Source organism: Salvelinus alpinus, chromosome 2 (assembly GCF_045679555.1).
Source record: "Salvelinus alpinus chromosome 2, SLU_Salpinus.1, whole genome shotgun sequence".
Classification (NCBI taxonomy): Eukaryota; Metazoa; Chordata; class Actinopteri; order Salmoniformes; family Salmonidae; genus Salvelinus; species Salvelinus alpinus.
This window is the reverse complement of record NC_092087.1, coordinates 90,587,386-90,601,889: the sequence shown is the minus strand read 5'-3', so window position 1 is coordinate 90,601,889 and position 14,504 is coordinate 90,587,386. Positions and strand designations below refer to the sequence as shown.

The 14,504-nt window shown below is 44.0% G+C and overlaps 2 protein-coding genes across 3 annotated transcripts; one reads left to right on the top strand and one right to left on the bottom strand.

The window, feature by feature from the left end:
- The first annotated feature begins 132 nt into the window (after positions 1-132).
- On the top strand, positions 133-3,752 carry c2h19orf53 (chromosome 2 C19orf53 homolog). The gene is made up of 3 exons (XM_071389932.1): positions 133-365; positions 1,140-1,195; positions 3,000-3,752. The coding sequence occupies exons 1-3, from the start codon at positions 284-286 to the stop codon at positions 3,162-3,164; spliced, it is 303 nt and encodes a 100-aa protein (XP_071246033.1). The 5' UTR covers positions 133-283; the 3' UTR covers positions 3,165-3,752.
- Positions 3,753-5,680: 1,928 nt separating this feature from the next.
- LOC139568193 (regulator of G-protein signaling 4) lies at positions 5,681-13,891 on the bottom strand. 2 transcript variants are annotated; one of them, XM_071389931.1, is made up of 5 exons: positions 13,755-13,891; positions 6,998-7,066; positions 6,635-6,687; positions 6,290-6,453; positions 5,681-6,018 (listed from the first exon to the last, which is right to left on the bottom strand). In XM_071389931.1, exons 2-5 carry the CDS (start codon positions 7,054-7,056, stop codon positions 5,851-5,853), a joined length of 444 nt encoding a protein of 147 aa, XP_071246032.1. In that variant the 5' UTR covers positions 7,057-7,066; positions 13,755-13,891; the 3' UTR covers positions 5,681-5,850. The 2 variants fall into 2 exon arrangements, with proteins under 2 accessions (XP_071246032.1, XP_071246031.1); XM_071389930.1 differs by lacking the exon at positions 13,755-13,891 and adding an exon at positions 9,017-9,292.
- Between the last annotated feature and the right edge of the window lie 613 nt (positions 13,892-14,504).

Genomic DNA, 14,504 nt, shown 5'->3' with positions numbered 1-14,504 from the left:
AGCTGTCTGTGTTGTATCTTTTAGGTCGTGGGACATTTCTTTGTACATACAATGATAGCCTATCTAATTTATACATTAATTTCATGTCAAGGTACATGTTAAATAAGTAATGTATCTAACTTCGCACAATTCAAACATTTTATTGATTCAGTTCAAAAAATCTTCCAGAGAGACTATTTTCGTATTTTCCACACCTCAGTACTCCAGTATCCCAGAATGCCATGTTGTAACGCCCATCTGCATCCGGTCTGGAACAATACGGTGAAAACAGCTTCGAGGCAAGATGGCGCAAGGTAAACAGAAGTTCAAAGCGCAACCCGGTGGAGCCAAGAAACCTCAAAAAATCAAAGGTCCCAGAAAAGGAGGTACGTTCAGAGTGATATGGTTGATATCTTGTATTCTAGCGATTTCGCCTGGACTTCGTATATATATACTCAAAGTATTTGCGACGTGTGGCGGCAGACATGCTCAAACACGGTTCAGTGAGGAGAGTTTCAATTGAAAACAGCGTGGGAACTAGACTATGAAGGGTGCGGGCGCCCCCTCAAATGGAACTCATCATAGCACAATATTTTGAATTGCATCGCATACCATTGCATGTGCATAACAAGACACATTCGAAAGTTGTCCCAATGTTTAGGCCTACTTACTGGCCCTGCTGCCAGCTTGTGAAGGAGAACTGTAGGGCAGCTTATAGCTATTTATAGGGAGATTTGTAATAGCATTATCAGCCACACAAAGATTACACAGTGCCTGGCCTATTCCCCTGCCAACTAGCTAACCTTGATCCCCTTATGGGCTGTTCCAAATGGAAACTTTGCTTAACTTCTACAGTACTTGTTACGAATCTGTTTGGCTTAAGGGTACAATCCGCAATTGCTACATACATTGTTTGACTTTTAAAGTAAGGTTATAGCCATCGATTCTTGAAGAATATAACTTTTATAAATGCCTCACGATGAGCATAGTTCAACCCATCAGAACCATCCCTCAACGATTTACCAAAACAGAAACGGGATGTTGGCTTTGTTATTGTTGGCCCCTTTAACCACGGTGTGTTGTAAGGGGGTCCATAAATGTCTACAGCGAGGTTTTGTTGTTGGTTACAGATCTCACCCTCACTGGTTGTTGTTTCACAGGGAGGACGATTGCACCAAAGAAGGTGAAAGTGGTACAGCAACAGCAGTTGAAGAAGGTAAGACAGCAGCTACAGGACAGCCCATACTGTCCCTTACGGAGTAATGAGAGGGTTTCAAATCTATCTGTTCTGCCTGGGGGCTAACACTTGTATACGATGGGGAAGTGACCGCTCATTTCCCCTTACTTCCAAGATCCAGTCCCATACTGGTTTTGAATGGGCTTCAAGATTATAGAATCAAATTCACACGTAGAACAGTCGTTTAAGATGTTTGTGGATTTATTGACTTCTACCCGCTGCCTTTTGATAATGAAGATGTTCTATGTTGTTTTTGTGCGTTTGGCGCTTAAAGATTATAAAACCGTAAAAGGGTGAAATGGAGGTGGCCAGTTTCCCGTGGTGTTCTCGTCTCAGCCCTCTCCCGGGTTTAGGGACACTTCTACTTCTTCCAGCTGGCTACGTCCCGATTCTGAATCTGCACCCTTCTCTCCTCGTCGTGGACGGTGGACACGCCCTCCAACCACTGCCTACACCAACTCCATGCTTTTACAGTGAACTCCATGAAGGGAAGTAAACACTTTGGGGAAGGTTAGAGAATCCACTACGTTCTGTCTGTCTGTGGGACATACCATCTGAGGAGAATCCACTACGGTCTGTGGGACATACCATCTGAGGAGAATCCACTATGGTCTGTCTCTGTGGGACATACCATCTGAGGAGAATCCACTACGGTCTGTCTGTCTCTGTGGGACATACCATCTGAGGAGAATCCACTACCGTCTGTCTGTCTCTGTGGAACATACCATCTGAGGAGAATCCACTACGGTCTGTCTGTCTCTGTGGGACATACCATCTGAGGAGAATCCACTACCGTCTGTCTGTCTCTGTGGGACATACCATCTGAGGAGAATCCACTACCGTCTGTCTGTCTCTGTGGAACATACCATCTGAGGAGAATCCACTACTGTCTGTCTGTCTCTGAGGGACATACCATCTGAGGAGAATCCACTACGGTCTGTCTGTCTGTGGGACATACCATCTGAGGAGAATCCACTACGGTCTGTCTGTCTGTGGGACATACCATCTGAGGAGAATCCACTACGGCCTGTCTGTCTCTGTGGGACATACCATCTGAGGAGAATCCACTACTGTCTGTCTGTCTCTGTGGGACATACCATCTGAGGAGAATCCACTACGGTCTGTCTGTCTGTGGGACATACCATCTGAGGAGAATCCACTACGGTCTGTCTGTCTGTGGGACATACCATCTGAGGAGAATCCACTACGGCCTGTCTGTCTCTGTGGGACATACCATCTGAGGAGAATCCACTACTGTCTGTCTGTCTCTGTGGGACATACCATCTGAGGAGAATCCACTACGGTCTGTCTCTGTGGGACATACCATCTGAGGAGAATCCACTACTGTCTGTCTGTCTCTGAGGGACATACCATCTGAGGCAACATGCACTGGGATAGTCAGCACTGTCTGCAGATGGAATCCTCTCAGAGAACCTGGACCCTGACATCACCCAGAAATTGTCCATCTTATTACGCGACTCATCTGAAAAAGTAGAGATGAGTTGTACTTTGACGGACAAAAACGCAGATCAATGCAGATGTTTAAATAAACACGCCATGTTTAAATAAATACGCCATGTTTAAATAAATACGCCATGTTTAAATAAATACGCCATGTTTAAATAAATACATGGCGTGTTTATTTTTCTTTATTTTCCTGGATAGTACCCCATTGAAATGTCCTGAGGTGAGGAATGCTTTTTTTTAGGCACTGATGTACGTCATACATGAATGAATCTGAGTGGCTGCTCCCTAATCCCATGTCCCCTGCTGTTCCCCCCAGGGCCTGGAGGTGGCGATCAGGAACAAGATAGAGGAAGAGGTGACTCACAGAGCCAGTACTAAACTCCACAAGAGGCTGAGTGTTGTGAAGGGAGCGGAGGTGAAACCAACCCCCTCTAAAGGAAACAATCATCCCAACCACCCTGCACCCAGCACCTCCAAATAAACACCCTGTTATTCTGTCTGTCTGCTCTGACTGCTTTCGCTGTGCTAGATAGAAGTTCATTATGGCTCCCAAATGGCACCCTATTCCCTATATAGTGTTGTACTTTTTGAACGGGGGCCCATAAGGCTCTAAAGTAGTGCACTGTCTAAAGTAGTGCACTGTATAGTGAGTAGGGCGGCATTTGGAACGCATACAATGTGTTTGGCACTCCTGCTAGGCTGAATGGACTGACATGAAGTCATATACCTCTATTGACGGTTGAGGAGTGTAATATCCAAGTCTCCAATAGATGGTGCTATAGTAGTCAGTTTTGGTGAGTTTACTGGTAGACTTGGCTGCTTGCTATCGCCTCGAGGAGACAAGGAAAGGAGACGAGGAACGTGAGGATGCCACAGAAGAATATTGAGATGCACCCTAGATAGTCAACGGTCTACATTTGTGATCTCTGTGGTGTATATTGAAGGGGCCATCGAGTATTTTTTGTGTGATTCTTGTCTTGTGTTGCACTGTCTTCAGAACTGAGACACTAGTTTCTCCCATATACTGTATTCCAATGCAAAGGGCGTGAATAAAAAGCTGTGGACATTTTGTAACGCAACAGAGTTCTTTTGTCTTGTATGGGCGTGTGTAGCCCTATCCAGACCTGTGTATGGCTGTGTCAGGTGTTTTGTGTGTAGCCCTATCCAGACCTGTGTATGGCTGTGTCAGGTGTTTTGTGTGTAGGCCTATCCAGACCTGTGTATGGCTGTGTCAGGTGTTTTTTTTTAGTGTAGCCCTATCCAGACCTGTGTATGGCTGTGTCAGGTGTTTTGTGTGTAGGCCTATCCAGACCTGTGTATGGCTGTGTCAGGTGTTTTGTGTGTAGGCCTATCCAGACCTGTGTATGGCTGTGTCAGGTGTTTTGTGTGTAGGCCTATCCAGACCTGTGTATGGCTGTGTCAGGTGTTTTGTGTGTAGGCCTATCCAGACCTGTGTATGGCTGTGTCAGGTGTTTTGTGTTTAGGCCTATCCAGACCTGTGTATGGCTGTGTCAGGTGTTTTGTGTGTAGGCCTATCCAGACCTGTGTATGGCTGTGTCAGGTGTTTTGTGTTTAGGCCTATCCAGACCTGTGTATGGCTGTGTCAGGTGTTTTGTGTGTAGGCCTATCCAGACCTGTGTATGGCTGTGTCAGGTGTTTTGTGTGTAGGCCTATCCAGACCTGTGTATGGCTATGTCAGGTGTTTTGTGTGTAGGCCTATCCAGACCTGTGTATGGCTGTGTCAGTTGTTTTGTGTGTAGCCCTATCCAGACCTGTGTATGGCTGTGTATGGCTGTGTCAGGTGTTTTGTGTGTAGGCCTATCCAGACCTCTGTATGGCTGTGTCAGGTGTTTTGTGTGCATACACTTTTCTCTTTACCTCAGAGCTGCTCTTTAGTGCAGGTCTCACTTTCTCCTCCCACACTATGTTTAGACTCCCATGATGCTTTGCTCTCAGTGTGAAATTCCACCTGGCGTGTGTTTACCTCAGTCAAGCACATGCTGCTCAGGTAACGCCTTGCTTTTTCAACTGTGTTTTTGGTGGTTTTATTGGACAGACGGAGAACAGTAGAGAGAAGACAGGGAAGATCTGAGGAGCTCCATTCAGATGACAGGAAATCTTCCAACCAGGATTTCTGTAAAGTTAGGGGAAATGTACAGCCCTGACCTCCCCAGAACATAAAGTAGACCGGTTTCTCGTTACGGCTACATTTCACTCTAGTTCAGCATGCGATCCAATGAACTCTGCTCATACACGTAATCCTGGGCACATACACGTAATCCTGGGCACATACACGTAATCCTGGGCACATACATGTAATCCTGGGCACATACACGTTTATAATAGTAATACAGTTATAACTCCCTCTACAGAAGAGCATCTAGTAAGACTAGTTACTCAGTGAAATGTTAGATACTACTGTTGGAGCTAGGAACACAAGCATTTCCCTACACCCGCAATAACATCTGCTAAATATGTGTATGTGACCAGTAACATCTGTTAAATATGTGTATGTGACCAGTAACATCTGCTAAATATGTGTATGTGACCAATAACATCTGTTAAATATGTGTATGTGACCAGTAACATCTGTTAAATATGTGTATGTGACTGATAACATCTGATAAATATGTGTATGTGACCAATAACATCTGTTAAATATGTGTATGTGACCAGTAACATCTGTTAAATATGTGTATGTGACCAATAACATCTGTTAAATATGTGTATGTGACCAGTAACATCTGTTAAATATGTGTATGTGACCAATAACATCTGTTAAATATGTGTATGTGACCAATAACATCTGTTAAATATGTGTATGTGACCAATAACATCTGTTAAATATGTGTATGTGACCAATAACATCTGTTAAATATGTGTATGTGACCAGTAACATCTGTTAAATGTGTGTATGTGACCAATTTGATTTGACTAGAATACTCATGATCTCATTTCCTGTCAAAACACTTGATTAAGAACTGCATGGACACGTACCATAGTTATTCCACATTTATGATAAACACAAACATCTTACTACTCACATATGAGTGTATACTAAGACTTGAGTATAAATATAAATGATATAAATTCTAATGTAGTTATAAAACACAGCTTGTTATTATGTTGTGTGGTCCTCCGGGGCAGCAGGTGGCGCTGTGGAGTATCTAAGGAACCCTAAGGGCCTCCAGGCAGTGTGGGGAGCGCAGGAAGCGAGGATAAGAGTCTTTGGCCATCAGGTGGTAGACGTGTTGTTGGGCCTCGTGGAATGTGTCGCCTGCAGGCTCCTCCATCACTCTCAGTAGAGCCTCCCTGGTCTCAGCATCCAGGTTCACCTGGCGACATCACACACAATGTTCAGACAGCGCCTGTACAACGTTCACTAGCATCCTGTCCAGGGGGTGTACTTTACATCAAGCTTCCTTAAGCTACAGAAATATGAGAAATGGGGGGCTCTTGCCCCTCTGGACTGTTCTGGCTCAGACAAGGCTTACTTACTTCTACAACATTCAAGCAATGTCTATACAACCTTCACACAACATCTATACAACGTTTGTAAAATGTATATACAACGTTTAGACAGCATCTACACAACACTCCACCTACCTCCTGTGGTGAACCAGGGTTGATGTACTGGCAGTACATAGACTGAGCCTTGGCCCCCTGCTGCCATGGGGGGGTAACCCTGTACTCCTCACAGGCCAACCAGAACTGCAGGTTCTCCTCACTGAACTCAGACTGCAGGAACCAGAGGAAAGCTTTCTGGCCAACTGGGAGGGGGGGGGGGGGGGGGGCATTTCAACAAGTCAAACTATACATTGCCACGGAAACGTATCAGTGTAATTAGAGAGAGAGAGGATAGAGAAGAGAAGGAGAGAGGGGGAGAGAAGAGCGATAGAAGAGAGAGGGGGACAAAGAAGAGAGAGAGAGAAGAGATGGACTAGATCTTACTCTTGCCGTTGAGTAGAGACTCCAGACCCTGAAGAGTCCTGTCCTCATGGGCCCTTTTAGACGAGTCATGAGGTTATGGAGAGAAAGATTGAGATTAGGGAGAAGTTCTGATGAAAATTATCACTTTTTTGTCAGTTAAACATCCCACAGTTCCTGACGTGACTCAAGACTGCAGTAGCTCACTGGTGTAGAATGGTGGATAGGTAGACAGACAGGCAGGCAGACAGACAGGCAGGCAGGCAGACAGGCTACCTGTGTTTGTGATGTGTCCACTCCTGTTTGTCAGCCAGGCAGACAGACAGACAGACAGATAGGTAGACAGACAGACAGACAGATAGGTAGACAGACAGACAGACAGGCTACCTGTGTTTGTGATGTGTCCACTCCTGTTTGTCAGCCAGGTGGCTCAACTTCACCCGCATCCCCTTTGCTCTGGAACACACACACATTTAGTTTGTGCTCTATATCTAAAAATCTAATCCCATCATCCTTCTGCTTCGACAATCACATCAACCTTCTGCTTCGACAATCACATCAACCTTCTGCTTCGACAATCACATCATCCTTCTGCTTCGACAATCACATCGACCTTCTGCTTCGACAATCACATCAACCTTCTGCTTCGACAATCACATCAACCTTCTGCTTCGACAATCACATCAACCTTCTGCTTCGACAATCACATCAACCTTCTGCTTCGACAATCACATCAACCTTCTGCTTCGACAATCACATCGACCTTCTGCTTCGACAATCACATCAACCTTCTGCTTCGACAATCACATCAACCTTCTGCTTCGACAATCACATCGACCTTCTGCTTCGACAATCACATCGACCTTCTGCTTCGACAATCACATCAACCTTCTGCTTCGACAATCACATCAACCTTCTGCTTCGATAATCACATCAACCTTCTGCTTCGACAATCACATCAACCTTCTGCTTCGACAATCACATCAACCTTCTGCTTCGACAATCACATCATCCTTCTGCTTCGACAATCACATCAACCTTCTGCTTCGACAATCACATCGACCTTCTGCTTCGACAATCACATCGACCTTCTGCTTCGACAATCACTACATCCTTCTGCTTCGACAATCCCATCAACCTTCTGCTTCGACAATCACATCATCCTTCTGCTTCGACAATCACTACATCCTTCTGCTTCGACAATCACATCAACCTTCTGCTTCGACAATCACATCGACCTTCTGCTTCGACAATCACTACATCCTTCTGCTTCGACAATCCCATCAACCTTCTGCTTCGACAATCACATCATCCTTCTGCTTCGACAATCACTACATCCTTCTGCTTCGACAATCACATCAACCTTCTGCTTCGACAATCACATCAACCTTCTGCTTCGACAATCACATCAACCGGTCTCTCTTTAGAAACTATGACGCATCCTCACACACTACACACTACACTACACAATACATACTACACACTACATACTATACACTACACAATCGATACTACACAATCCACACTACATACTACACATTACACAATCCATACTACACAATCCATACTACACAATACATATTACACACTACACAATACATACTACACACTACACAATACATACTACACACTACATACCAGTGGAGGCTGCTGAGGGGAGGACGGCTCATAATAATGGCCGGAACGGAGCAAATGGAATGGCATGAAACCATGTGTATGATGTATTTGATACTAGTTCTGCTCCAGTCATTACCATGTGTCTGATGTATTTGATACTAGTTCTGCTCCAGTCATTACCATGTGTCTGATGTATTTGATACTAGTTCTGCTCCAGTCATTACCATGTGTCTGATGTATTTGATACTAGTTCTGCTCCAGTCATTACCATGTGTCTGATGTATTTGATACTAGTTCTGCTCCAGTCATTACCACGAAACCATGTGTCTGATGTATTTGATACTAGTTCTGCTCCAGTCATTACCATGTGTCTGATGTATTTGATACTAGTTCTGTTCCAGTCATTACCATGAAACCATGTGTCTGATGTATTTGATACTAGTTCTGCTCCAGTCATTACTACGAGCCCTGTCCTCCCCTATTAAGGTGCCACCAACCTCCTGTGGTACACATTTCATACTACACACTACACACTATATACTACACACTACATACAGTACTACATACTACACACTACATACAGTACTACATACTACACACTACATACAGTACTACACACTACACACTATATACTACATACTACACACTACATACAGTACTACTTACTTCCATACTCACTTCTCCAAACATGACGAGGGAAGGGAGGACAGTCCTTTACACATTTCATACTACACACTACATACTACACACTACACACTACATACAGTACTACATACTTCCAATACTCACTTCTCCAAGCATGACGAGGGAAGGGAGGACAGTCCTTTACACATTTTAGAATGAAACAAACAAAAAATGTGAAACCAGCTGTTTTATTCTGATGTCTGCTCCTTCCTGTCCTGTTGTGTGCTCCTTCCTGTTCTGTGTCTGTGCACAAACTAACTCCCTACAGTGTATCAGTCCCTTTAATATACCTGCTTATCACACATGTTCATCTACCACACATCTGAGAACAGAATGAGAGTGGAGGATGGACGGACGGAGAGATGGATGGATGGGGAGAGATGGAGGGTAATGTCAGAGAGGAGGTGTACGTGCGCTCCGACACCACCTGGCCGTTAATGTACCGGAACCGTTAACACCGGGAAAAGAAAGACGGGCCAGCACACACAATGAGGTAATCAGGAGACAGTGTGTGTCAGAGATCAATTGGCCAGTCTGTCAGCATGTGTGTTCTCACTTCTCAGCCAACCAGTCAGTGTGATGGGAAAAGTCCATTCACCAGAGAGAGGGGTGATGACAGACGAACAGGTGATACACTGGCCTCACCACTCCAACTATGGAAAGTGTGTGTGTGTGTGTGTGTGTGTGTGTGTGTGTGTGTGTGTGTGTGTGTGTGTGTGTGTGTGTGTGTGTGTGTGTGTGTGTGTGTGTGTGTGTGTGTGTGTGTGTGTGTGTGTGTGTGTGTGTGTGTGTGTGTGTGTGTGTGTGTGCATGCGGCTTGGTTTGTGGGGAGATTTCCCACTTCCCCATGATGACAAAGGTTATTTTAAGTTTAGGGGTTAGGGTTAGAATTAGGGTACGGGGTTAGTGGAGTAGGGTTAGAAGTTAGGTTTAGGGTTTTGTGTTAGGGGTTAGGGAAAATAGGATTTGGAATAGAAATACATTTTAGGTCCCCATGAGGATAGAACATAACATATGAGAGAGAGAGAGACAGAGAGAGAGAGAGAGAGAGTGCCAGGTGTGTCTAGTTGTAACAGGTGTGACTAGTTGTAACAGGTGTGTCTAGTTGTAACAGGTGTGACTAGTTGTAACAGGTGTGACTAGTTGTAACAGGTGTGACTAGTTGGAACAGGTGTGACTAGTTGGAAAAGGTGTGACTAGTTGTAACAGGTGTGACTAGTTGGAACAGGTGTGACTAGTTTGGAAAAGGTGTGACTAGTTGTAACAGGTGTGACCAGTTGTAACAGGTGTCTAGTTGTAACAGGTGTAACTAGTTGTAACAGGTGTGACTAGTTGGAACAGGTGTGACTAGTTGGAAAAGGTGTGACTAGTTGTAACAGGTGTGACCAGTTGTAACAGGTGTGACTAGTTGTAACAAGTGTGACTAGTTGTAACAGGTGTGACTAGTTGGAACAGGTGTGACTAGTTGGAAAAGGTGTGACTAGTTGTAACAGGTGTGACCAGTTGTAACAGGTGTGACTAGTTGTAACAGGTGTAACTAGTTGTAACAGGTGTGACCAGTTGTAACAGGTGTCTAGTTGTAACAGGTGTAACTAGTTGTAACAGGTGTGAGTAGTTGTAACAGGTGAGACTAGTTGTAACAGGTGAGACTACTTGTAACAGGTGTGACTAGTTGTAACAGGTGTCTAGTTGTAACAGGTGTGACCAGTTGTAACAGGTGTCTAGTTGTAACAGGTGTAACTAGTTGTAACAGGTGTGAGTAGTTGTAACAGGTGAGACTAGTTGTAACAGGTGAGACTACTTGTAACAGGTGTGACTAGTTGTAACAGGTGTCTAGTTGTAACAGGTGTAACTAGTTGTAACAGGTGTGAGTAGTTGTAACAGGTGTGACTAGTTGTAACAGGTGTGACTAGTTGTAACAGGTGTGACTAGTTGGAAAAGGTGTGACTAGTTGTAACAGGTGTGACCAGTTGTAACAGGTGTGACCAGTTGTAACAGGTGTCTAGTTGTAACAGGTGTGTCTAGTTGTAACAGGTGTCTAGTTGTAACAGGTGTAACTAGTTGTAACAGGTGTGAGTAGTTGTAACAGGTGAGACTAGTTGTAACAGGTGTGACTAGTTGTAACAGGTGTGACTAGTTGTAACAGGTGTCTAGTTGTAACAGGTGTAACTAGTTGTAACAGGTGTGAGTAGTTGTAACAGGTGTGACTAGTTGTAACAGGTGTCTAGTTGTAACAGGTGTCTAGTTGTAACAGGTGTAACTAGTTGTAACAGGTGTGAGTAGTTGTAACAGGTGTCTAGTTGTAACAGGTGTCTAGTTGTAACAGGTGTCTAGTTGTAACAGGTGTAACTAGTTGTAACAGGTGTGAGTAGTTGTAACAGGTGTGTCTAGTTGTAACAGGTGTCTAGTTGTAACAGGTGTCTAGTTGTAACAGGTGTAACTAGTTGTAACAGGTGTGAGTAGTTGTAACAGGTGAGACTACTTGTAACAGGTGTGACTAGTTGTAACAGGTGTCTAGTTGTAACAGGTGTAACTAGTTGTAACAGGTGTGAGTAGTTGTAACAGGTGAGACTACTTGTAACAGGTGTGACTAGTTGTAACAGGTGTGACTAGTTGTAACAGGTGTGACTAGTTGTAACAGGTGTGACCAGTTGTAACGGGTGTCTAGTTGTAACAGGTGTAACTAGTTGTAACAGGTGTGAGTAGTTGTAACAGGTGTGACTAGTTGTAACATGTGTGACTAGTTGTAACAGGTGTGACTAGTTGTAACAGGTGTAACTAGTTGTAACAGGTGTCTAGTTGTAACAGGTGTAACTAGTTGTAACAGGTGTGAGTAGTTGTAACAGGTGTCTAGTTGTAACAGGTGTAACTAGTTGTAACAGGTGTGAGTAGTTGTAACAGGTGTGACCAGTTGTAACTAGTTGTAACAGGTGTGACCAGTTGTAACAGGTGTCTAGTTGTAACAGGTGTGTCTAGTTGTAACAGGTGTAACTAGTTGTAACAGGTGTGACTAGTTGTAACAGGTGTAACTAGTTGTAACAGGTGTGACTAGTTGGAACAGGTGTAACTAGTTGTAACAGGTGTGAGTAGTTGTAACAGGTGTGACTAGTTGTAACAGGTGTGACTAGTTGTAACAGGTGTGACTAGTTGTAACAGGTGTAACTAGTTGTAACAGGTGTAACTAGTTGTAACAGGTGTGACCAGTTGTAACAGGTGTCTAGTTGTAACAGGTGTAACTAGTTGTAACAGGTGTGAGTAGTTGTAACAGGTGTAACTAGTTGTAACAGGTGTGAGTAGTTGTAACAGGTGTCTAGTTGTAACAGGTGTGACTAGTTGTAACAGGTGTCTAGTTGTAACAGGTGTGACTAGTTGTTACAGGTGTGACCAGTTGTAACAGGTGTGACTAGTTGTAACAGGTGTAACTAGTTGTAACAGGTGTGACTAGTTGTAACAGGTGTGACTAGTTGTAACAGGTGTGACTAGTTGTAACAGGTGTAACTAGTTGTAACAGGTGTAACTAGTTGTAACAGGTGTGAGTAGTTGTAACAGGTGTCTAGTTGTAACAGGTGTGACTAGTTGTAACAGGTGTCTAGTTGTAACAGGTGTGACTAGTTGTTACAGGTGTGACCAGTTGTAACAGGTGTGACTAGTTGTAACAGGTGTGAGTAGTTGTAACAGGTGTAACTAGTTGTAACAGGTGTAACTAGTTGTAACAGGTGTAACTAGTTGTAACAGGTGTGACCAGTTGTAACAGGTGTCTAGTTGTAACAGGTGTGACTAGTTGTAACAGGTGTGAGTAGTTGTAACAGGTGTAACTAGTTGTAACAGGTGTGAGTAGTTGTAACAGGTGTCTAGTTGTAACAGGTGTGACTAGTTGTAACAGGTGTCTAGTTGTAACAGGTGTGACTAGTTGTTACAGGTGTGACCAGTTGTAACAGGTGTGACTAGTTGTAACAGGTGTAACTAGTTGTAACAGGTGTGACTAGTTGTAACAGGTGTGACTAGTTGTAACAGGTGTAACTAGTTGTAACAGGTGTGACTAGTTGTAACAGGTGTGACTAGTTGTAACAGGTGTGACTAGTTGTAACAGGTGTAACTAGTTGTAACAGGTGTAACTAGTTGTAACAGGTGTGAGTAGTTGTAACAGGTGTCTAGTTGTAACAGGTGTGACTAGTTGTAACAGGTGTCTAGTTGTAACAGGTGTGACTAGTTGTTACAGGTGTGACCAGTTGTAACAGGTGTGACTAGTTGTAACAGGTGTGAGTAGTTGTAACAGGTGTGAGTAGTTGTAACAGGTGTGAGTAGTTGTAACAGGTGTGACTAGTTGTAACAGGTGTGACTAGTTGTAACAGGTGTGACTAGTTGTAACAGGTGTCTAGTTGTAACAGGTGTGACTAGTTGTAACAGGTGTGACTAGTTGTAACAGGTGTGAGTAGTAGTAACAGGTGTGAGTAGTTGTAACAGGTGTCTAGTTGTAACAGGTGTGACTAGTTGATAAGCCAGATGGTTGGGTGTGTGCATGGACATTTGTTTGAGAAGGCCACTTGACTTTATCTGAGCGTGTGTGTGCGCCCGTATCTGTGAGTGTTACTGCAACACAGGACCATGTTATTGTTGCAAACATGGTTTATAAAGGGGCATTCCTGGCACCCGTCCAACAGAGTGATTCATAATGTACTGAAATAAAACATCATATACATCACAACATGTGGTATAGAAAATGTACAGTGTCAATCAACTGTCATAGACTCAAGAACTCCTACTACGATAGTTCAGTATTGTATTATGAGAGCGAGTCCCACCATTGACTACGAGACCGTTTCAACGGTGTTTTTCAATTCACCTTGGGGTCTTTGTGCGTGGGGACTGAACTAAAGGCTTGTCCCTGGTCGTCTACAGGGGGCTACGGCGCAGACTCAAGACAACACATTCCTTCGACGCTTCACTTTCTCAGTTGACGCGACGGCGACGGTTTCTCACGTGAAGCAAGGATACATTAGCAGCATTGGCCGAAATAATATCTTCTTCGCATGACAGCGACCCGACACAGACCAACTATTTGCAACGCTGTAAAGCGCGCATTTGCTGTCACATTCGGACGGATCATTACGTCAGGACGGTGCATTACAAACCCCCGGGGTTGGTGTGCGTCCCAAAAAAAACAAGAGGACGACATGTACAGGCCTAATCTTTGAACGTCTCGGGCATATCCGTTACCGAGATGAATTTGACACTGGATTAAGGTTTCGGTTCTGGCAGTTTGCAGCGCTCCGTTCTAAAGCACCGAAAGAAGGAAGGGCTTTCTGTCTTTACTACTATGTTAGGTTACCGTCGCTTCCTGGTTTCTTGACGGATAAATAAACAACTATTTACAACCAATTACGGAATAAAAACGGATGTTAAAATTTTGAGATTATGTATAACATGTATAACATGACTGCGAGTGGGAACGCGTCGTGAGGTCCATCGTTCGATTGTTTTTAATCTGCACATCTGTTTCTGTCCTTCTCCCGAGAGATTTACTGACTGGCTGAGTAGCCTGAATATTACAACAACAAATCTATCCTGATTTGGACATCCGGACGTCGATGAC